The following is a 24,570-nucleotide window of genomic DNA, read 5'->3' on the forward strand; positions in this document are numbered from 1 at the left end:
TGACTATAAATCGCTCAACCATTAGTGACTGTGCCTTCTGTTGCCTAGGCCCTAAGCTCAGGAAATCCCTCCCTAAACTTCTCCGCCTCTCTTTCTCCTTCAAGACGCTTCTTTAAAACGGAGGAGGGGTCGAGAGAAGTGGTAGTGAGGTAGAGCTGGGTGTCATCGGTGTACATGTGGAAATTGACGCTGTGTTTTTGGATGTCGTCAAGGGGCAACATGTAAATGAGAAATAGGAGGGGGCCAAGGATAGATCCTTGGGGGACACCAGAGGCAACGATGCGGGGGAGGGAAGAGAAGCCGTTGCAGGTGATTCTGTGGCTACGATTAGATTGATAAGAGTGAAACCAGGCGAGTGCAGTCCCACCGAGCTGGATGACAGTGGAGAGGCATTGGGGAAGGATGGAGCGGTCAAGCATGTCAAAGGCTGCAGACAAGTCAAGAAGGACAAGGAGGGATAGGTTGCCTTCGTCACAGTCACAAAGGATGTCATTTGTGACTTTGATGAGAGCCGTTTCGGTACTGTGGCAGGCACGGAAACCGGATTGGAGGGATTCAAACATGGAATTGCGGGAAAGATGGGCACGGATTTGGGAGGCGACAACACGTTCAAGGACCCTGCGAGATATCTGCACTTCTCCAATTCTGTCCTCTTGAGCATTCTCGATTTGAATCGCTCCACTGTTGGTGGCCGTGCCTTCTGTTGCCAAGGCCCCAAACTCTGAATTCAACATCAACAACTTGTAACCTTCCTAAACCTCTCCACCTCTCTCTTCTCCTTTAAGATGCTCCGTAAAACCTACCTCTTTGACCAAGCTTTTGATCATCTGCCCTAACATCTCCTTCTGTGGCTCGGTTTTGTTAAATTTTGTATGATAGCGCTCCTGTGAAGCACCTTGTGACGTTTTACTATGTTAAAGTCACTATGTAAATAAAAGTTGTTGTTGCTCTAGATCACACCAAGGTGTCACTGGTGATATTAGTCAATTTGTCGTACGTAGATGTATAAAGTAAGAGACGATGATGCTTTGTTTGCTGTTCCTGGATAACCAGCATCAGCCCGAGAAGGCTTCACAATTTTACTGAACAGCAGGATTTCCAAAGGTCTCATCATAGGCAGTCCCTCGAAATGAGGATGACTTGCTTCCATGCCGAAAACAGATGAGTTCACAGGTGTTTCAATGATATTCCGGATCCGGAGCTACATCCTGAAGGGTGGAAGATGCCTGTGCGTGGATTTTTTTTAACGTGTGGTGGCCGTTGCACACCAGCCACCAGACGGGCTTGACAGAGCTAGGTCTTGGCCCAGTGGCAAGGATTACCCAGGACGACTGGAGACCTGCTCTGCTGCACGGACCTAGTGTGCACACATATCGCAGTGTGGGCTGGCCCGTGCTGCCCCTGGGCCCTCGCCTCTTCTGGGACCCAAATGTTCGTCTCTCCTGGGACTCAATCACATCCCTCTACGAACTCTTGACGCTCCTTCGTCCCGACCTCGTCGCTCCTGCTGTATCTGCCCACGTTCCAATCAGCCGTTGCCCTCCTGCAGCAGCACGCTGCTTTCTCTAATGGCCCCTGCCTGCTGATGGTCTTGCAGGCCAGGACAGCGTCGATTTTTGGGCCGGGCCACAACACGCTGCTCCTTCTAGGCCCATGGCCTACAAGACCATCAGCAGGCCGGGGCCATTAGGGAGTTATTGATTGCAAGCAAAGAAAGAAAGACTTGCATTCATACAGAGCACATAAGCCAGACTGACACTCCAGTGCGGTGCTGAGGGAATGCTGCACTGTTGGAGGTGCCGTCTTTTGGATGAGACGTTAAACCGAGGTCCCATCTGCTCTCTCAGGTGGACGTAAAAGATCCCATGGCTCTAGTTCAAAGAGGAGCAGGGGAGTTATCCCCCGTGTCTTGGCCAATATTTATCCCTCTATCAACATAATAAAAACAGATTATCTGGTCATCATCATAGTGCTGTTTGTGGGAGCTTGCTGTGCGTAAGTTGGCTGCCACTTTTCCCACATTACAACAGTGACTACACTCCAAAAGTACATATTTGGCTGTAAAGTGCTTTGAGATGTCCGGTGGTCATGAAAGGCGCTATATAAATGCAAGTCTTTCTTTCGTTCTTATACGCCACCATTCACAACCTCAAGACAACCCAAAGCGCTTTACAGCCAATGAAGTGCGTTTGAAGTGTAGTCACCCTCATATTGTAGGAACTGTTGTAATGCGATACAGCATGTTCCTTTCCCAATGTCATCAGCTAGCAGTCTCTGAATGTTCAACCAATTCGCGACCATCAGCACTGGATTATCAGCAAATCAAATGTTCACTCCCCAAGAAGCTGTCAGAATGCCTTCAATCTAAGGTAATGCAAGGCTCCACCAATGTATGACCAACAAGGGTAAGAGTCAGAGTGGCTAGAGATATGGAGAGTGGTGGCATGCATTTCCATTATATACGTTGTTCCGCTGATATCCTGTGAGCCAGAGCTTCAGGGCACATCCTGGCTCGCCCGGGAGCCACCCTGAATCTTGCCTATGTTGGTGAAATATTAGCGGAATTGGTAAATTACAACCAAATCCTACTCACAAAATGGCAGTTCATCAATACATACCCCAAGGTTCAGTGGGATCATCTTTCAAAGCATCACTAAGGTCAAACCCATGATCATCCTCTGAAAGGCAAAAAAAAGTCACTTGATATTACAACATCTTGCTTTTATATAGCACCTTCAACATAGTAAACATCCCAAGGTGATTCACAGGACTGTAATTAGACAGAAATTTGATCAAACATTTAGTTACAACTTGTAAATAGTTCAATTCACTCACGTTTTCATTGGGAGCTGTAACAGTTTCCCATTGTGTTAATTGTGGGGGCATATATGCCTGGATGAGTACAGTTTCAAGAACACTGAAGGAGCTCGACACCATCCAGGCCATTTGGTCCCTCGAGCCAGCTCCGCCATTTAATATCATGGCTGATCCGATCATGGACTCAGGTCCACTTACCCGCCTGCTCCCCATAACCACTTATTCCCTTATCGGTTCAGAAACTGTCCATCTCTGTCTTAAATTTATTCAACGACCCAACTTCCACAGCTCGCTGAGGCAACGAATTCCATAGATTTACAACCCACGGAGAAGAAATTCCTCCTCATCTCAATTTTAAATGGGCGGTCCCTTATTCTAAGATTGTGCCCCCTATCAGTGGAAACATCCTCGCTGCATCCACCTTGTCAAGCCCCCTCATAATCTTATACGTTTCGATAAGATTATCTCTCATTCTTCTGAATTCCAATGAGTAGAGGCCCAACCTACTCAACCTTTCCTCATAAGTCAACCCCCTCATCTCCAGAGTCAACCTAGTGAACCTTCTCTGAACTGCCTCCAAAGCAAGTATATCCTTTCTTAAATATGGAAACCAAAACTGCACGCAATATTCCAGGTGTGGCCTCACCAATACCTTGTATAGCTGTAGCAAGACTTCCCTGCTTTTATACTCCATCCCCTTTGCAATAAAGGCCAAGATTCCATTGGCCTTCCTGATCACTTGCTGTACCTGCATACTATCCTTTTGTGTACAAGTATCCCCAGGTCCCACTGTACTGCAGCACTTTGCAATCTTTTTCCATTTAAATAATAACTTGTTCTTTGATTTTTTTTCTGCCAAAGTGCATAACCTCACACTTTCCAACATTATACTTCATCTGCCAAATTTTTCACCATTCAATTAGCCTGTCTATGTGTTTTTGCAAGTTTTTTGTGTCCTCCTCACACATTGCTTTTCCTCTCATCTTGGTATCGTCAGCAAACTTGGCTACATTACACTCTGTTCCTTCATCCAAGTTGTTAATATAGATTGTACAGCACTTCATTGAGATATTAGCTTATTGAACGGAGTGGCAGAACATTACGCATTCACAATTTGACGTAACAAGTTCTCAATATAAGCCACACCATTAGCAGAGGCACCGTGTGCAGGCCAGCCAATGACATCACTGGGGGGAAGCCATGCATTTACAGAGGAGGTTTACCAGGAGCTTTCCAGGGATGAGGGACCTCAGCTATGATGAGAGATTGGAAATGTTCTCCTTGAAACAGAGAAAGTGAAGAGGCGACCTAATAGAGGTTTTCAAGATGATGAAAGGCTTTGATAGAATAAGGAGAGAAAGGCTGTTTCCTCTGGTGAGTGGGTCAATAACCGGAGCTCATAGATTTAAAATCATTGGCAAAAGTTCGAGAAGGGCGAGGAGGAGAAATGTTTTCACTGAGTAATTGGGATCTGGAAAGCTCTTCCTGAAAAGTTGGTGGAAGGTGATTACATAATTAGTTTTAAAAGGGAGTTGGACAGGTACTTTGGGGATAGTGCGAAAAGGTGGAGTTAAGATAGATCAGTCATGATCTTGTTGAATGGTGGAGCAGGCTCGAACAGCCAAATGGCCTACTCCTGCTTCTATTTCTTATGTACTGGAGGATGAGGAACTTCGAGATATGGAAAAATGGCGAGAGTGCGAGACCAAGCACAACCGCTCTTTCAAAAAGCCAATGTGGGCACAACAGGCCAAATGGCCTCCTTCTGTGCTGTCAAAAAGGCCCCACATTCAATCTCTCGTTCTCTGTTGAGTTAGCTGGTCTCAGCCAGGGCAGGTGGGTTGGATGGAAGAGAATATTAGCGCATTGCCACTGTTGTATAGTGCATGCACAGGACCAAGAGGCCCACTGTGATGCCCCTCATGGAGAAGTAACCCCCAACATTCACCGCCAAGGTTCACACACGAACAACTGGGTCAAGTAGTAGAAGGCTTGCAGATGACCATCAAACCATAGGACATCACAACTCTGTGGGACTGGCTAGATGGACCAGTGGGTCTTTTCCTGTGTACGATCTTATGTTTCAGAGCAGAATTGACTAAGGAAATTTCACTGCAACACAAATGCTACATACCCACAGTTAAGGTCGCGCAATACCGGGCGGGGTGCAGGAACAGAGACCTGGGGGTGTACGAGCACAAATCGTTGACGGTGGCAGAGCAGGTTGAGAAGGTGAGATCCTGGGCTTCATAGATAGAGGCAGAGTACAAAAGCAAGGAAGTTGCGATGAACCTTTATAAAACACTGGTTTGGCATCAACTGGAGTATTGTGTTCAATTCTGGGCACCGCACTTTCGGAAGGATGTGAAGGCCTTAGAGAGGATGCGGAAAGGATTTGAGAGAATGATTCCAGAGATGAGACACTTCAGTTACATGGATCGACTAGAGAAGCTGGGGTTATTCTCCTTAGAGCAAAGAAGGTTAGAGAGGAGATTTGATAGAGGTGTTCAAAATCACGAGGGGTCTAGACAGAATAGGTAGAGAGAAACTGTTCCCATTGGCGGAAGGGTCAAGAACCATAGGACACAGATTTAAGGTGACTGACAAAAGATCCATAAGCGACATGAGGAAAAACCTTTTTACGCAGTGGTTAGGATCTGGAAAGCACGGCCCGAGTGGTGGAGGCAGACTCAATCATGGCTTTCAAAAGGGAATTGGATAAATACCCGAAGGAAAAAATTTTGCAGGGCTACGGGGAAAGGGCGGGGGAGTGGGACTCGCCGAAGTGCTCTTGCAGAGAGCCAGCACAGGCTCGAGGGGCCAAATGGCCATCTTCGTGCTGTGCCACCCCTATCAGTGGAGAATGTATGCCAGCTGCAGGCTATACTTATTCATGCAGCATAATTTCACCACCTGGCCTCGGAGTCCGAAGATTGCGGGTTCAAGTCCCTCTCCAGCAACTTGAGCACAAAAAGTCTTGGCTGACACTCCAGGGCAATGCTGCGATGGTCCTCCATTGTCGGAGGCACCGTCTTTCAGATGAGTCATTAAACTGAGGCCCCGTCTGCGTTCTCAGAAGAAGATCAGGGGCGTTATCCCCAGTGCCCTGGCCAATATTTATCCCTCAATCAACATAACAAAAAAAACAGATTATCTGGTCATTATCACATTGCTGTTTGTGCGAGATTGCTTGTGCGCAAATTGGCTGCCACATTACAACAGTGACTACACTCAAGGTATTGAATTGGCTGTAAAGCACTTTGAGATGTCTGGTGGTCATGAAATGCACTATATAAATGCAAGTCTTTCTTTCTATTGCATGCCATCATCATCATATCATCATCTTAGGCAGTCCCTCAGAATCAAGGAAGACTTGCTTCCACTCCTGAAGGGAGTTCTTTGGTGGCTGACTACCCAATAATTGGAGAGCTGGAGAATGGAAAATTAGTCAAATGAGTCCTGTGAATGCATGATGGGTCACAAGTATCAGAAGGATACAAATGACTGCCTGAAGCATGGCATGAAGTGTTGCAGATGTCCAGCAGGTAGATAGAGACCATTGCTTAGGCCTCAGCAAATATAGTCTTGGCCAGCAGCAGGCCAGCCAGTGCCACCTTGATCACCGAGACCATATTGGGAACGGTGGCACAGTGGCTATGTTACTGGACTAGTAATCCGGAGTTCAAATCCCACCACCGCAGTTGGGGAATTTAAATTCAGTTCATTAAATAAATCTGGAATAAAGAGCTAGTATCAGTAATGAAACGACTGGATTGTCTTAAACACCCATCTGGTTCACTAATGTTCTTTCGGGAAGGAAATTTGCCATTCTTCTGTGACTCCAGACCCCATAGCAATGTGGTAAACTCTTAATAGCCCAGCAAGCCACTCAGTTGTCAAGAAGGCGGCTCATCACCACCCTCTCAAAGGCAATTAGGGATGGGCAATAAATGCTAGCCTGGCACATCCCAAGATTGTATAATATAAAACTGCCACTCCACTAAATATGCACTGAATGGCATAAAGAACAACATGCTAGAACATAAGAAATAGGAGTAGGCCATTCAGCCCCTCGAGCCCACTTCAATGAGATCATGGCTGATGATCTACCACAACTCCACTTTCCTGCACTGTCCCCATTTCCCTTGATTCTCTTAAATATCCCCAAAATCTACTGATCTCTGTCTTGAATATACTCAATGACTGAGCCTCCACAGCCCTCTGGGGGAGGGGGGGGAAAAGGGAATTCGAACGCTTCACCATCCTCCGAGTGAAGAAGTTTCTCCTCATCTCAGTCCTAAATGGCTGACCACTTATTCTGAGACTGTGACCCCTGGTTCTAGACTCCCCAATAAGACTTTTTGAGTTCTGAAATAATGTGCGGGCAAGCCACCAACAACCCATGACTCGTGAATCAACTTGGGTACGTTTTGTTGACTGCTAGAGATACTGGACCCAAGATCGACAGACAAATGCAAAATGCAGCACAGTATTCCATTCTCTGCAGAAGGACTGTGCAGCATTGCCAGTCACTCATCCGTGCGTGACAGTAGGCAGTAATGCAAAATTTGTGACAGAAATAGCACAAATGACTATGTTTCCGATTTCGCTTCCTTTCTGTGCATACCATTCTTGCACATGCCTCCTCTCATGTGCAGAGAACCTACATTTGTGGTATGTGCCACAACGGAACACAGATGTCATGCAATATCATGACTGCCTTCAGCTTCCTGGGCCCCAAGTCTGGCACTCCCTCCCTAAATCTCTCTTTCCTCCTTGAAGACGCTCCTTAAAACCTACCTCTTTGACCAAGGTCTGCCGTAATTTCTTCTTATGTGGCTCGATGTCAAATTTATTTGTTTTGTCTCAGAACACTGCTGCGAAGCACCTTGGGACGTTTTACTATGTTAAAGGCGCTATAGAAATAAAAGTTATTGTTGTTGGTGGCCATTTAGCCCATTCTGCCCATCATGGCAGCTCTATCCTGTTACATCAAATTTAACACACTTTCTCCATATTCCCAATACCCTTACTCCCCATCTGCTTTTTAAACACTTCCAATTCATGCTGCGCTTACAGGGTTACAGGACAACGCATTCCACATTTGCTTTTAACCATCATCGATTGAATTTTAAAGATTATTTACCCTTGTTCTACATTTTCTCCAGGGCAACTAAGTACGGGCAATAAATGCTGGCCTGGTCAGCAATGCTCACATCACGCGAATATCCAATCTCTTATCTCCGCTCAATTACTTCGACCCAGCTATGAGCTTCAGAAATCAAGGATGGACTTTCTCCACAGCCAGTATATCATCTTTAAAGGTGGGGTACCCAAAACTGAACACCATATTCCAAATGCACTCGGACCAATGCTCTGTATAATTGTGGTGCTTGTTTGCTTTTGCCACATGGTGAAGCCCAACATTCCAACCCAACTTTTGGCATCAATGAACTAGCTTTTAATTACTTATATACCTGCACCACTAAATACCTTTGTTCATTTAGTCCTCTCCCACTTACTGCTTTCACATTTAGACTGCATTCCTTGCATCCAACCTGCACAATTTCAGACTCTTCATTATATTACACTGCATCAGCCATTGTTTCAATCATCATCATCATAGGCAGTCCCTCGAACGAGGATGACTTGCTTCCACACCAAAAGGGATGCATTTAAAGATACTTCAATGAAGGACCCGCTATTCCAGTCCTGAACTCCAGTGGTGGATTTTTTTTTTTTTTTTTTTTTTAAAAACATGTCGTGACTGTTGCTGCGCAGACATAGTGTGCACACACATCGCAGTGCGGGCTGGCCTGTGCTGTCCCTGGGCCCACATCTCTTCTGGGCCCCGCACCCTCATTTGCCGCTCCTCCACCACGATCTCTCACCGTTCCTCCCAAGGGATTGGAGTGGTCATGTATGTATGCTTGGGGTTACTCGCCACCAGGTGGCACCACTGTCAGAGGTCATTGGGCTGTACGCATGCGGCCCGGGTATAAAAGGCAAGCCATCATGTAATGTAATTCCTTTGAGCCCTAATAAAGCAGAGCCAGGTTTGTACCTGTGTTAGTTTACAGTATTCAGTCTATCGAGTTATTACATACATAACAGGACTACGAGTAAAGGTATCCTACTGCAATTATACAGGGCTCGTTTCTCAATACAATCAGTGAAGATCACTCCACAAGCTTTTCTCTGGCTGGACTTGTGGATCCTTCCCTTTTTAAAGAACGTTTCAGCCACTCAAATGACCAATGTCCTTTTTCAATTTATTTTGCTCTTCATGACTCGTTATGCCTTTTAGCTTCTTGACTGTAAACTTGGATACACTTCCCTCTATTCCCAATTCCAGGATATTTCTGGGCACCACACTTTGGGAAGGAGGTCAGGGCCTGAGAGAGGGTGCAGAGGGATTTACTAGAACAGTGCCAGGGATGAAAGCCTTCATTTACATGGAGAGGAGATAGAAACTGGGACCGTTCTTCCTGGAGCAGAGAACATTAAAGGGAGATTCCCGGCTGCTCAAAATCAGGAAGGGTTTTGATAGTTTTTGATTATTCATTCGTGGGACGTGGGGGTCGCTGGTAAGGCCAGCCTTTATTGTACATCCCTAACTGCCCGTGAGAAGTTGTGGGGAGTAACTTTCTTGAACTGCTAAAATCCGTGCTGTAAGGTACGCAGTGCTGTTAGGGAGGGAGTTCCAGGATACTGACCCACCGACAATGAAGGAACGGCGATATATGTCCAAGTGAATATGGTGTGGGACTTGGAGGGGAACATGGAGGTGATGGTGTTCCCATGTGCCTGCTACTCCTTCTAGGTGGTAAAGAACATAAAAAATAGGAGCAGTAGGTGGTCATACGACCCCTCGAGTCTGCTCCCCCATTCAATACGATCATGGCTGATCCGATCATGGATTCTGTTATATATGTAAACTTTACTAGTGTGTAAGAATTGACACCAGGGGGCGCACCTGTGGGAGACCCAAGGGTCACCTGCACATCCTGGGCAATCAGGTATAAAAGGCAGTCTGCCATGCTGCTTCCTCACTCTGGAATTACATTAAAGAGACCAAGGTCACAACAGTTTGAGCTTACAGTATACAATCTTGTGGAGTTATTCTGAACATAACAGACTCAGCTCCACTTCCTGCCCGCTCCCCATAACCCCTTATCGGTTAAGAAACTGTCTTTCTCTGTCTTAAATTTATTCAATGTCCCGGCTTCCACAGCTCTCTGAGGCAACGAATTCCACAAATTTACAACCCTCAGAAGAAATTCCCCCTCATCTCAGTTTTAAATGGGCGGCCCCTTATTCTAAGATTATACCCCCTAGCTGCTGTCGAAGAGACCCTTGCCAAGTTGCTGCAGTGCATTTTGTAGGTGGTACACACTGCAGCCACGGTGTGCCGGTGGTGGAGGTAGTGAATGTTTAAGGTGGTGGATAGGGTGCCGATCAAGTGGGCTGCTTTGTCCTCAACGTTGTCGAGCTCAGAGTGCTGTTGGAGCTACACTCATCCAGGCAAGTGGAGAGTATTCCATCATGCTCCTGACTTGTGCCTTGTAGATGGTGGAAATGCTTTGGGGAGTCAGGAGGCGAGTCACTCACCGCAGAATACCCAGCTTCTGATCTGCTCTTGTAGCCACAGTATTTATGTGAATGAAGAGAAACTGTTTCCAGTGACAGATGGGTCGGTAACCAGAGGACACAGATTTAAGGTCATTGGCAAAAGAACCAAAAGCGACATGAGGAAAAACAAATTTGCTAACGAGCAACGTTCCCTATCAACTGTGCGGCCATGCAGCCCGGGACCAGCTTTTGTAATGCTAAAGTTTGCGCATGTACACAACTGTGAATGGACCGCGCAGCCCCTTAAAGGGGCCATGCACCCAAAAAGAATTATGGGGAACATTGGTAGTGAGTTGTTATGATCTGGAACGCACTGCCTGAAAGGGTGGTGGGAGCAGATTCAATTATAACATTCAAAAGGGAACTGGATAAATACTTAAAGGGGAAAAATTGCGGGTAGAGACAGGGGAGTGGAACTAATTGTATAGCTCTGTCAAAGAGCCAGCACTGGCACGATAGGGCGAGTGGCCTCCTTCTGTCCTGTATCATTCTATATACAGTAAAAAAAAAATTGGCATTCCTGCAGTGATTCCTGGGGATAGCACTTTTCAATGTCATAAGAACACAAGAAATAGGAGCAGGAGTAGGCCAACTGGCCCCTCGAGCCTGCTCCGCCATTCAATAAGATCTTAGCTGATCTGATCTTGGCCTTAACTCCACTTTCCCACCTGATCCCCATATTCCATGATTCCCCTAGAGTCCAAAAATCTAGCGATCTCAGCCTTGAATATACTCCGGGACTGTCCCCTAATCTGAGAATGTCTCATCCATTCTCTTCCTTGTATTTATATATATTTCAGAAATGTTCGTTATTCACTTTTTATGTACAAATAACCTTTTTACGATGTCACTTTAGCACGATCAAAAGATTAACCAAGGCAGAAAGTAACTTTAGTTTGCCAAAGCACAGTTTGCTACGAATAAATAGCACTAAAATATGACATATTGTTGTCTGCCCGTACCGAGATCAATTTTTTATTCATTCTCAGGATGTGAATCACTAGCAAGGCCGGCATTTATTGCCCATCTCAAGTTGCCCTCGAGAAGGTGGCGATAGGACCTCTTCAACCGCTGCAGTCCCATGTGGTGAAGGTGCTGTTCGGTAAGGAGTTCTAGGATTTTGATCCCAGCGACATTGCAAAGGCGGCGATTTAAGTCAGGATGGTGTGTGACTTGGAGGGGAACTCTGAGGCGATGGCGTTTCCATGCCCCTGTCCTTCTAAAGGGCAAGTGTCGTGGGTTTGAGAGGTGCTGCCGAAGAAATCTTGGCGAGTTGCTGCAGTTTATTTCGGCCGTATTCCAGCCAAATCCTCTGGTACCAAAACTGCTGGATACACTCAGCAAGTCAACCAGCATCCGCAGACAGAGGAGACCCATCAGGTCTGGGCCCTTCCTCAGAACTTGCTCTGGTAATGTTTGCAGCCAAGAAAGCTCCATTGATCCTCCCAATGAGAGGAAAGAAGTCGGTGCAATATTCGGGAGAGTATCCAGCAACTGAAAAAAGCTCAACGCCGCTTACTGCACAAGAACACATTCGGAGCTGGGTTAGGACATACGGCCCCTCGAGCCTGCTCCGAAATTCAATAAGATCATGGGTGATCTTCGACCTCAACTCCACTTTCCCGCTCAATCCCTCGGAGTCCAAAAATCTACTTATCTCCGCCTTGAATACACTCAATGGCCCCAAGTTTCCACATGATTTGCGCCTGATTTTTAGGAGCAACTGGTGGAGAACGGACTATCTTAGAAATCGCAATTCTCCACATTTTTTTTTCTGCAGTTCTAGTCAGTTAGAACAGTTTCACTTTGGAACAGAATTTTTTCTTCAAAAGGGGGCATGTCCGGCCACTGACGCCTGATTTCAAAGTTTCCACAGTGAAAATGTACTCCAAACTAACTTAGAATGGAGCAAGTGAAGATTTTTGTAGAACTGAAAAAACCTTGTCTACACATTAAAAAATCAGGCACAGGTTACAAATTAGGCGTCCAGAACGAGGTGGGGGTGGGGGGGGGGGGGGGGAGGGAAGTCATTAAATTCTACAATAAATCCTTATTTATACTTATACAAATATTATACAAATAAATCCAACCTGAATAAAAAATTTATAATCAAAGAAAAGATTAAATAAACCATCTTCCTACCTGTGTGAAAGTGCTTCAGCCAGGGAGAATGGTGCAGGAAGCCTCACAAGTTGAGGCAGCCGTTCGTCCCCGACGGCGGGGGGGGAAGAGGAAGGGAGGGAGTGCGGGCCCCACCGACCGCAGCGGGGGTGGGGAAGGAGGAACCCGTTCCAGACGGCGAGTGGGCGGGAGGGAGGGAGTGAGGGAGTGCGGGCCCGACCGACCGAACGCAGCGGGGGGGGAGGAAGTCGTTCCAGACGGCGGGCGGGGGGGGGGAAGGAGAAAGTGAGAAGGCTGCAGGAAGCCTCACAAGTTGAGCAGCCATTCCCGACGGCGGGGGGGGGGGGGGGGAGGCCGTCGGGAAACTCGGAGGGACGCCCATTTTGTAGCGTGTGGAAACTTGGGGCCAATGACTCAGCAGCCACAGCCCTCTGTGGTAGAGAATATCAAAGATTCACAATCCTCTGAGTGAAGAAATTCCTCCTCATCTTAGTCTTAAATGGCCGCCTCACCTGGGACTATGCCCCCTAGTTCTAGCCAGGGGAAAAACCTCTCAGCATCTACCCTGTCAATCCCCCTCAGAATCTTTTTTTCTTCAATGAGATCACCTCTCATTCTTCTAAACTCCAGAGTATAGGCCCAACCCACTCAATCGCTCCTCATAGGACAACCCTCTCATCCCAGGAATCAATCTAGTGAACCTTCGCTGCACTGACTCCAAGGCAAGTATATCCTTTCTCAGATAAGGAAACCAAAACTGTGCACAGTACTCCAGCTGTGGTCTCACCAAAGCTGTGTACAACTGTAGTAAGACTTCCTTACTCTTGTACTCCAAGCCGCTTGCAACAAAGGCCAACATGCCATTTGCCTTCCTAATGGCGTCATTTCAAATTAGCAGCACAGTTTAAAGTGCTGGTGTTCTAAGTCGGTCTACCGCTGAAGATGGTTTGTAGCTGTACTGGAACAGCTGGCCCTACATTCAGCAAGCGCTCAGCTCATTATAAACGGTTTACAATTACAGCGCTTATAAACAGAACGCAGCCGAGCATTTGCTTGCCATGAACGCAGCTGCTACAAGCAAGCAGCTGGAAACTCCCTTCAATCTAAAAGATTAAAAGGGAGAAGGTCGTGGGTTCAGGTCCCACTCTGGAGACCCGAGCTTGAAACCTAGGCTGACACTCCAGTGCAGTGCTGAGCGAGTGCTGCACTGGCGGAGGTCTCTTCTTTCGGATGAGACCTTAAACCGAGGCCCCATCTGCTCTCTCAGGTGTGCGTAAAAGATCCCACGGCACTATTTCAATAGAAGAGCAGGGGAGTTATCCCCCCCGGTGTCCTGGGCAATATTTATTCCTCAAATCAACATAAAAACAGATTATCTGGTCATTATCACATTGCTGTTTGTGGGAGCTTGCTTGTGCGCAAATTGGTTGCCGCGTTTCCCACATTACAACAGTGTAAAATGCTTTGGGATGTCCTGAGGTCAGGAAAGCTGCTATATAAATGCAATTTGTTCTTTCTTTCGTATAACATTATCATCACAAGCTATAAAATCATTTCAAAATGAATTGTAGTTTCATTAATTCCAGCTACAAAAAAAAAAAAAATATTTATGAAACTATGATATCTAACATTTAATACTTGCAACCAAAGGCTATTTTTTGCAATGCATTCTATTATGAAAGCACATTTACAAAGGTCAACAAGGAGCTTGGCAGATCGTAATTTCCAGAAAAAAACAAGTGCTTTCACACTCATTACCTGAATTGCTCACCACGTGCTCGCCAGAGGCTCTGCGGCTGAATGGGACCAGCTTCCTGGGGGAGGCCCGAACGTTGCCGGAGGGAGGAAGGAAGGCCCGAGCGTGAGGGCGGAGAGGGGTCAGGCCCAAACCCGTGTTCGGAGCTAGTCGGAGGTTCAGAGGAAGAGTGTGTCCGAAGACCAAGACCTCAAATCTGGCACCAAGCTTATGGTCTACAGGGCAGTAGTGATACCCACCCTCCTATATGGATCAGAGACGTGGACCATAGACACCTCAAAGCGCTGGAGAAATACCACCAATGCTGCCTCCGCAAGATCCTGCAAATCCTCTGGGAAGATCGACGCACCAACGTCGGTGTTCTCGATCAGGCCAACATCCCATCATCGAAGCACCGACCACACTCGACCAGCTCCGTTGGGTGGGCCACATTGTCCACATGCCCGACACAGACTCCCAAAGCAAGCGCTCTACTCAGAGCTCCTACACGGCAAGCGAGCCCCAGGTGGGCAGAAGAAATTTTTCAAGGACACCCTCAAAGCCTCCTTGATAAAGTACAACATCCCCACCGACACCTCGGAATCCCTGGCCCAAGACCACCCTAAGTGGAGGAAGAGCATCTGGGAAGGCGCTGTGCACCTCAAGCCAAGAGCAAGCAGAAACCAAGTGCAGACAACAGAAGGAGCGTGTGGCAAACCAGGCTCCCCACCCACTCTTTCCTTCAACCACTGTCTGTCCCACCTGTGACAGAGACTAATTCCCGCATTGGATTGTATAGCCATCTGAGAACTCATTTTGAGAGTGGAAGCAAGTCTTCCTCGATTTCGAGGGCTTGCCCATGATGATGATGACCCAAATACAGGCTGGTATGAATGCTTTGGAGGGTACAGAAGAGATTTACTAGAATGTTTCCAGGAATGAGAGATTACTAGAATGATTCTTGGGATGAGGATTGAGTAGATTGGGCCCATACTCTCTGGAGTTTAGAAGAACGAGAGGTGATCGCATTAAAACATATACGATTCTGAGGGGATTGACAGGGTAGATGGTGAGAGGTTGTTTCCCCTGACTGAAGAGTCTAGAAATAGGGGGCATAGACTCAGGATAAGGGGTCAGTCATTTAAGAAAGATGAGGGGGTATTTCTCAACACCCCCTCCACCAGGAGAGGGTTGTGAATCTTTGGAATTCTCCAGGCCAATGGGCTGTGGATGCGCAGTCGTTGAATATATGCAAGGCTGAGAGAGATAGATTCAAGGGATATGGGGATCAGGCAGGAAAGTGTTGAGGTCAAAGATCAGCCATGATCTTATTGAGTAGCAGAGCAGGCTCAAGGGGCTATATCGCCTACTCCTAATTCATGTTCTTACAGTTACATAAATAGACTAGAGAAGTTGGGGTGGTTGTTCTTAGAGCAGAGAAGGCCAAGAGAAAATTTAATGGAGGGGTTTTAAATTATGAAGGGTTTAGATAAAGTAAATAAAGATGGCTGAAGGGTTGATAACCAGAGGGCACAGATTTAAGGTGATTGGCAAAAGAACCAAAGACGACATGATTACATAGGATATACGACTCAGAAACAGGCCATTCAGCTCAACCAGTCCATGCTGGCGTTTATGCTCCACTCGAGCCTCCTCCCGTCTTTCCTCATCTAAATCTATCAGTGTAACCCTCTTTTCCCTTCTCCCTTATAGCCTTATCTAGCCTCCCCTTAAATGCATCGATACTGTTCGCTTCAACCACTCCCTGTGGTAGCGAGTTCCACATTCTCACCACTCTCTGGGTAAAGAAGTTTCTTCTGAATTCCCTATTGGATTTCTTATATTGATGGTCTCTAGTTATGCTCTTCCCCACAAATGGAAACATTCTCTATGTATCCACTCTATCAAAACCTTTTCATAATTTTAAAGACCTCTTATTCGGTCATCCCTCAGCCTTCCCCCTGTTGCTGGTACCCACTACTATCCCTGGCCGAAGGGCCTCCCCACTCTCACGCTCTGCTGCTGCTGTCCGGGCCCTGGAACTGCATCTGCTGGGCTGATTTCTTTACCTGCACCAATTTTCTTAACTGCCCAGAAAGTTTTTCCACAGCGGTCACATATGCCATCCTAAGTAAAATTGGAGTAAATCGGAGCTGATCAAACTTGCTTAAATGGCCAGAATTGGCACAGGTGGCAGGTTACGCCCCCAATGAGGTAACAAAAACTAATCTAAAACAATTGTAACTAACCGAGTTACACTGGCGTACAATCTTTGGGGAAACTTGGGTATTTAAATTTAGACCAAAAAAAGCAGCGTGCGCCAAAAAAACAGCACAAATAACTGGGGAAATTAAACCCTATATTCTTTTTATAATACGGCGACCAGAACTACACACCGTGCTCCAATTGTGGTCTAACCGAGGTTTGATACAGGTTTAGCATAACTTCCCTACTTTTCAATTCTAATCCTCTAGAAATAAACCCTAGTGCTTGGTTTGCTTTTTTTTGTATAAATGAACTTGCTAAGCTGCGGCACAACTTTTAGCGATTGGTGTATTTGTACTCCGAGATTTCTTGGTTCCTCTACCTCACCTAGGCGCTCACCCTCCAATAATACGTGACATCCCTATTCTTCCCACCACAATGTACTACCTTACATTTATCTGTGTTGAACTTCATTTGCCAATTATTTGCCCATTCTGCAAGTTTATTAATGTCCTCGTGTCATTTGTTGCAGTCCTCCTCAGTATTGACTATCCCCCCCAACCACCCCCCACCCCCTCCTCAATTTGGTATCATCCGCAAATTTAGAAATTGTGTTTTTGATTCCAAAGTCTAAATCGTTAATGTAAATTGTGAACAACAATCGTCCCAGCAGTGATCCTTGTGGAACACCACTACCCACCTTCTGCCACTGTGAATAGCTACCGTTTACTCCCACTCTCTGCTTTCTGTCTTGAAGCCAGCTAGCTCTATAACTTTATGCAACATTTGGTTAGGATTTGGAAAGCACTGCTTGATAGGAGGTTGGATACAGATTCAATAGTAGCCTTCAAAAAAAAAAAAGAGAATTCAATAAATACTTGAAGGAGAAAGCTCTTAATCACACACAAATATGTCAACGTTGAAAGTAGGCTGGGTAGAGAACTGTCAAGATGAGTCAAATGTTGAAACGAGAATGGAAAAAAAATCTGGTACCAGCTCAAGATCTGCATGTGTCCTTATTGTGGTTTCAGATATCAGCAGAGCAGTTCCACACTTCGTTCCATTTCCAGTGCAGCGAGAACTAAACCAAGGGTGGTTGAAAATGGTAACGTTTTATGTAAAAGGATGTTCAATAAAAAAAAAAGAGGGGTAGAGAGAAAATAGGGAATTATAGACCGGTTAGCCTGACATCGATAGTGGGGAAAATGTTGGAATCAATTATTAAAAGATGAAATAGCGCATTTGGAAAGCAGTAACAGGATCGGTCCAAGTCAGCATGGATTTATGAAAGGGAAATCATGCTTGACAAATCTTCTGGAATTTCTTGAGGATGTAACTAGCAGAGTGGACAAGGGAGAACCAGTGGATGTGGTGTATTTGGACTTTCAAAAGACTTTTGACAAGATCCCACACAAGAGATTGTTGTGCAAAATTAAAGCACATGATATTGGGTGTAATCTATTGACGTGGATAGTGTAGAATTTACCAATATTTCGCAAAGATTCCTGGTACCTTTCCCCTGCAGAGAAGAATCCCTTTCTGGACTTTTAAAATGGAAGGAAAAAACTTTGGGACACAAATGAGTTTTAAAGGGGGATACGAAGCCTGCAGGGGATAAAAGGGGCTGCATTCATGGAGACCCCTCCCCCCAGGGTTTGGACTCATCGGAAAGGGAATTTAATTTGGAACTCGATGAACATTTTGGTATCCTAGGAAAAACTCTGAGGAAGATACCCAAGAGCTTTACAAGTTTAAGATCTCTAAAGGAGCATTTCGGAACAGACTGCCAGAACAGGGGGTTGGGACTTCACTCAATTTGGACATTGGAGCTAATCAAATTGTCTGGGAACTGTTCACCCTCGAAACTTGCCCCTAGAAAACATTAGCATTTAAACAATCGACCATGGAAGAAACAGTATCACCCCACCCAGAGGATCCAAATGTCACATACATATTCCAACACCTTTTCAACAGGCATAGAAATATCTGACTCAGGCCAGACTAGCACAATGGACGAAAGCTTATCAACTTCGAAAAGCCTATTAACACCAGATTAAAACCACTTAATCAAGTTTCAGTTAGCTGGGCTGCACAATCGAAACAAAGAGCTGGGCAAGATTCGGGGGGGGGGGGGGGGGAAGGGGGTGGAGGGAGATAAGAAAGCCTTTTTGGGGTATATCTATCCCCCAATTATCACAAGGAAAAACTAACAGAACACAAACTTACAGGACACAGACTTGAACACAGACAGAGACACAAGCAGCCGGAGTGAAGAAATGGAGTCATGAAGGAAACTACAAGTAATCGTCAAGGACCGACCGAGCATGAGGCCCACGAAATGGAAGTTTGTCAGCATCCAAATTGACAAACCCGGGCTACCACAACCAGCGAAACGACCAACCGAAACCAACTCAGCAAAAACCGAAGAATCAACATTTATTTCCACTCTACAATCTACTTCTGAACGACCCAACAGGTGAGAAATTACCAAAAAGGACTAACTAAAACTATTCCTAACCAAAGAAAGTGGGTGCTTACCCCATACATCCAAAACGCAACATACCTCATCATCGGACGCACCCCAACTGAAGACTACGCAGTCCGAAGTCCTCTCCTCTCCTCCGTCCGGCTCGCCTAGAAGGCCAAGTGCAGCGAATCCCGAAACTGCGATTCACCGGCAACTGTCTAAAGGAATTGGTGAGTATAGCCCCTGAACCCCCAGAGCTATAACTTAGTTAGTTAGGGGAATTGGGAGGGGGGAGGCTGGGATAACTTGTATAAATGTATCTGCATTCTCCTCTTTACCCCATTTAGAGTTAAGCTGTATTCTTTTCCCCACAGGCTGCAATTTGACATTTTATTCAATGTGTTGTACCCCGCAGGGTGTATTGGTATTACTATTGTGTGTGTGTTATTAAAGGTGTGCCTTTTTACTTCTTTTTAAACACAATAAAGCCATACCTGCTTCCTACCTTGAAACCGATTGTCTGTCCAAGTCTGTCACAGTCCCTTCATAATTCCAGTGTCTAGAACCAAGGGTGTGGGAGCGACTCGGAACCGCTCATACAAAGTCAGAAGGGAAAGCTGACCCCCTGAAAACCACCCCTTACAACAGAGAACTGGTTGGCAGACAGGAAGCAGAGAGTCGGGATAAACGGGTCCTTTTCAGAATGGCAGGCAGTGACTAGTGGGGTGCCACAGGGCTCAGTGCTGGGACCCCAACTGGAGTTTAGAAGAATGAGAGGGGATCTCATAGAAAGGTATAACATTCTGATGGGACTGGACAGGTTAGATGCGGAAAGAATGTTCCTGATGTTGGGGAAGTCCAGAACCATGGGTCACAGTCTCAGGATAAGGGGTAAACCATTTAGGACCGAGATGAGGAGGCACTTCTTCAATCAATCAGAGAGTTGTGAACCTGTGGAATTCTCTACCGCAGAGAGTTGATGCCAGTTAGTTAGATATATTCAAGAGGGAGTTAGAAATGGCCCTTACGGCTAAAGGGATCAAGGGGTATGGAGAGAAAGCAGGAAAGGGGTACTGAGGTGAATGATCAGCCATGATTTTATTGAATGGTGGTGCAGGCTCGAAGGGCCGAATGGCCTACTCCTGCACCTATTTTCTATGTTTCTTTGTTTCTCTGTACACTTTGAGATACACACACGCACAAAAAATATTTGAGGGTGGGTTTAAATGAAAAGACATTGGTGCCAATACTGAACATGGTGCCACATCAGTGGATAGCACACTCGCCTGTGAGTCAGAAGGTTGTGGGTTCGAGTCCCACTCCAGGGAATGGAGCACAAAAAATCTAGGCTGACACTTCCGACAGTGCGGCACTCCCTCAGCACTGCACTGAAGTGCCGTCTTTTGGATGAGACGTTAAACCGAGGTCCCGTCTGCCCTCTCAGGCGGATGTAAAAGATCCCACGGTACTATTTCGAAGAAGAGCAGGGGAGTTATACCTGATGTCCTGGCCAATATTTGTCCCTCAATCAACATAACAAAAATACAGATTATCTGGTCATTATCACATTGCTGTTTGTGGGAGCTTGCTTGTGCGCAAATTAGCTGCCGCATGTCCCACATTATCACAGTGACTACATTTCAAAAGTGCTTCATCGGCTGTAGAGTGCTTTGAGACGTCTGATGGTCGTGGAAGGCACTATATCAATACATGTCTTTATTTCTTTCTTCTGATATTGTTGACTGCTCCATACAAATTACTAACTGATGACAAAACCTGGTATTGTGCACATTATTAGTAAAAGGTTTCAGTCAGCATTGTGCATGAAACGAGAAATAGAATACCACTAAAAAAAAGACTAGTCATTTCTGTTCAAAGATGGTCGTGTTTCTCAGTAAAGTTAAAAATCATAGAATCATCGAGCACAGAAGGAGGCCATTCGGCCCATCGTGCCTGTGCCGGCTCTTCAATTAGTCCCACTCCCCCACTCTTTCCTCATCACCCTGTAAATCGTATGATACATTCAGACACTTACTAAAGATCAGGTGTAAATGGTGAGGTTTCTGTTGCAATTTGATAGAGAATTCAAACAGACTGCATTTAGACAGGTTGAGAAAACACAGACTCCCATACCTACGTGCGACTGAGCACATTGCATTAAGTCATCAATCAAGTTGACATTTTAGGACCTTTGGGTAGTGAGCCAATTAAAGGTTAAAAGACTATCAAATGAGCCAATAAGATCAAAGAAGACAAGTTCTTTTCTGTAAATTGCACCAGGTATAAGTACATCCATTTTGACCATGTGGTCTCAGAAGGACAAAGACCTGGCTTAAAGCCAAGAGCTTGTTGCTGCTGCCAAAATAAAGTTACATTAAAACTACAATCGGAGTTCGTATTTCATTGGAAATTAAGAGATCTAACACAATTTTTTGGCAAAACTAATTTAGAGGCAGCTTTGCACATTTAACAATCCTTCTATTCATATCATCAGCACTGGGCCATGTACGAATGATGATGAATTGGGAAATCTTAGATTAAAAAGCAGAGCAAGAGGCAAAACCTCAAAAAAAAACTGATGGACACAGAGAGCAGGTTTCATAGGAAAGAAATTGGATAATATGCAAAATTTTACAAATGCTCGAAATCTGGAAACACATAGCAGATCAATCAGGTGACATTTTGGGTTAATTCTCTTCACCAGAACTGAGAAATGGGTTAATATTAAACAAATATATGTTCCTCTGCAGTCCATCTACCTGTCAGACTGCAGCCTCTGACAGTTTTGCTTCCTCCACCTGCACAGTCACATCCAGTGTACACCAGAGGAGTCGAGAGTTAAGGGGAGCAGGCAGGAAAGTGGAGTTGAGGCCAAGATCAGATCAGCCATGATCTTATGGAATGGCGGAGCAGGCTCGAGGGGCCGTACGTCTATTCCTCCTCCTATTTCTTAAGTTCTTATGTACCCATGGTCCCTCACCTTCTCATCAAAATATTATCACTTATTGACGCATCTGGGAGTATAGGATGAGCTTCAGCATGCAGCTTTGCTTTTGCAATGTTCTTACCTCCTTAAAAAAAAAGATTCTGGGTTCACACCCCACTCTGGACTTGAGCATATAATTCAGGCTGATATTTCAGTACAGTACTGAGGGAGTGCTGCATTGCCAAAGGTGCTGTCTTTCAAATGAGACATTAACTCAAGGCCCCATCTGCCTGTTCAGATGGATGTAAAAGATCCCGTGGCACTGATCAAAGAACAGGGCAGTTCTCTCTCAACCATCACCACCAAAAGCACTAACTGTCTGATTGCTTTTTGTGGGTCCTTCCCTGTGTGAGAGTTATAGCTGCACTTGCCTACATTACAATGGTGACTACATTTAAAAAGTACTTCATTGGCTATAAAGCACTTTGGGACATCCAGAGGTCATGAAAGGCGCTATATAAATGCAAGTTATTTATTCTTGCGTTACAGGGACATCCTCGGTGTCCTGGCCAATATTTATCCCTCAATCAACATCACTGAAAACAGATTATCTGGTCATTATCACATTGCTGTTTGTGGGAGCTTATTGTGTGTAAATTGGCTGCCACATTTCCTAACATTACAACAGTGACTACACTTCAATAAAGTACTTGATTGGCTGTAAAGCGCTTTGGGATGTCCTGAGGTCGTGAAAGGTGCTATATAAATGCAAGTCTTTCTTTCTGCCCCTGTTGCCTGGTCCATGTTTTTGCTGTTTTGAAGCTCGAACACTCTTTGGCGAGAGTCCTCCACAAGCTTCAACTCATCCAAAGCAATGCAGCCTGTGCCTTCACCCCACTGCCATCCTCCCAAGCTCCACTGGCTGCTCATGTGGCAGTAAACTTGGCACATCAATTCTCATCCCCTCATGGCCTTGCCACACCTTACTTCAGTGATCTCCTCCAAGCATACAACCCAGCATGCATCTCCCACTCTTGGCTCATCTCACTTCCCTCCAACAAACCAACTTCCAGGCTCAATATTGAGTTCAACAATTTCAGATCACAGCCATGGCTTACATTTATCAGACAGCGGGCGCGGTTAACGATTCTGCCTCCACGAGACCCATCTTTTGTTTCTTTACTTGTCACATTACCATCTCCTTCCGCCTCACGCCATCGTCCCTTTTGTCTCTCTAATCTGTCCTGCCTTCCACCCTATCACAGATCTTCCCTTTTGTTCTTTCCTTACCTCTCCCTGCACTTGCTTAAAACATGTTCCAGCTCTTACTTTTGCCAGTTCTGACAAAACATTAACTCTTCCTTTCTTTCTTTCTTTCGCTTTCTCTCTCTCTCTCTCTCTCTCTCCACAAATGCTGCCTGACCTGCTGACTGCTTCCACTATTTTCGTGCTTTTATATCAGTGTGACCACTTGTTCAGCCACTGCACAATTTCCTCTCCTACTTAGACATCCTCCCTCAGACACTTACAGCACACAAGGAAGCCATTCGGCCCGTCGTGCCTGTGCTGAAAGATGTGCCAGTTAACAGAAGTGGTTTCAGCCAAGGTTCTCCACCCGAAACTTTAAACACATCTTGCCCTTTACAGTTTGCTGACGACGCTAATGACTATTTCCGCAATCCTCTCCCTCTGCTTTATCTTAGATATGGCAATATTACTTTTTATTGCCAGAGAGGCAACTTCAGATTTGGGGCGAGGCGCTAAAATGAAGCTTTCGTCCTCGGCTCTCAATCACCTAGAAAAAGACATGTAAACAATTTTGAAACAAGCACATATACATGCATAATTGGGGGGAGGGGGTTAAAGTAAAATAAAGGTCTTACCGTTTGTGCTGACAAAAACAAATGCCAGGCAGACAAAGAGACAACTTTTCAAAATCAACATTTTGCAAAATTTAAACTAAGGTGACAACTTTTTCCCGCAGAAACATGCGATACACAAATACTTTCGCCGAAATTTAAAACTTTATTTGAATAACTTTGCGTGCCGGGCGGAGCGGGGCGGTTAATTTCTGGAACTATATTTGCTCAAACCGTGACTCACCGGGCTCCTGTCAATCAATCCATCTGACTGACAGCTCCGTCCTCCAATTAGAAACCCCGAACCCCCTGCTTCACCAATCGACAGCTCCCCTCAAGTCTGGGCGGGACGAGGCGACGCCCAGTCGAAATTGACAGAGGAGTGCCAAGGATTTCCTTGTTGTGAAAGCTACTAACTTCTGCACCAGACCCCACCCTGGTGAGGTGGAGCTCGCTGTGCTGAAGAAATATGTTGAGAACAGATGGCTGATTTGTAAAAATGCTGTTTAAAAAAAGCTCAAAGCAACATAAAAAAAATACAGATTAACTATGAGGCTAGGCAGCTTTTTCTTGTACTTTTTCTGCCCATGAGGAGAGAGTTTAGAAGTTACTGTTGGTGTTCAGTCTGACACCTATGTTATTTGGAGATCATAGAAATTGACAGCACGAAAGGAGGCCATTTCGGCCCATCGTGTCTGTGCCGGCCGACAAAGAGCTATCCAGCCTAATCCCAATTTCGAACACTTGGTGATAGCCCTATAGGTTGGCCAGGTCCAATGTTACCCCAACCTCTGTCGTTGAGCTACAG

At 45.7% G+C, this 24,570-nt stretch overlaps 1 protein-coding gene across 2 annotated transcripts in view; it reads right to left on the reverse strand.

The window, feature by feature from the left end:
- The window catches only part of LOC139275277 (CD99 antigen-like protein 2), a 60,808-nt gene extending 36,812 nt beyond the window's left edge, over window positions 1–23,996 (reverse strand). For both annotated transcript variants that reach the window (XM_070892528.1, XM_070892527.1), the window contains exons 1-2: window positions 23,787–23,996; window positions 2,619–2,678 (exon numbers count right to left, since the gene is read on the reverse strand). In XM_070892528.1, the coding sequence (XP_070748629.1) occupies window positions 2,619–2,678; window positions 23,787–23,847 (121 nt within the window). In that variant the 5' untranslated portion in view covers window positions 23,848–23,996. The remainder of the gene's footprint in view (window positions 1–2,618; window positions 2,679–23,786) is intronic.
- Window positions 23,997–24,570: the final 574 nt, after the last annotated feature.

Source organism: Pristiophorus japonicus, chromosome 10 (assembly GCF_044704955.1).
Source record: "Pristiophorus japonicus isolate sPriJap1 chromosome 10, sPriJap1.hap1, whole genome shotgun sequence".
NCBI classification, from domain to species: Eukaryota; Metazoa; Chordata; class Chondrichthyes; family Pristiophoridae; genus Pristiophorus; species Pristiophorus japonicus.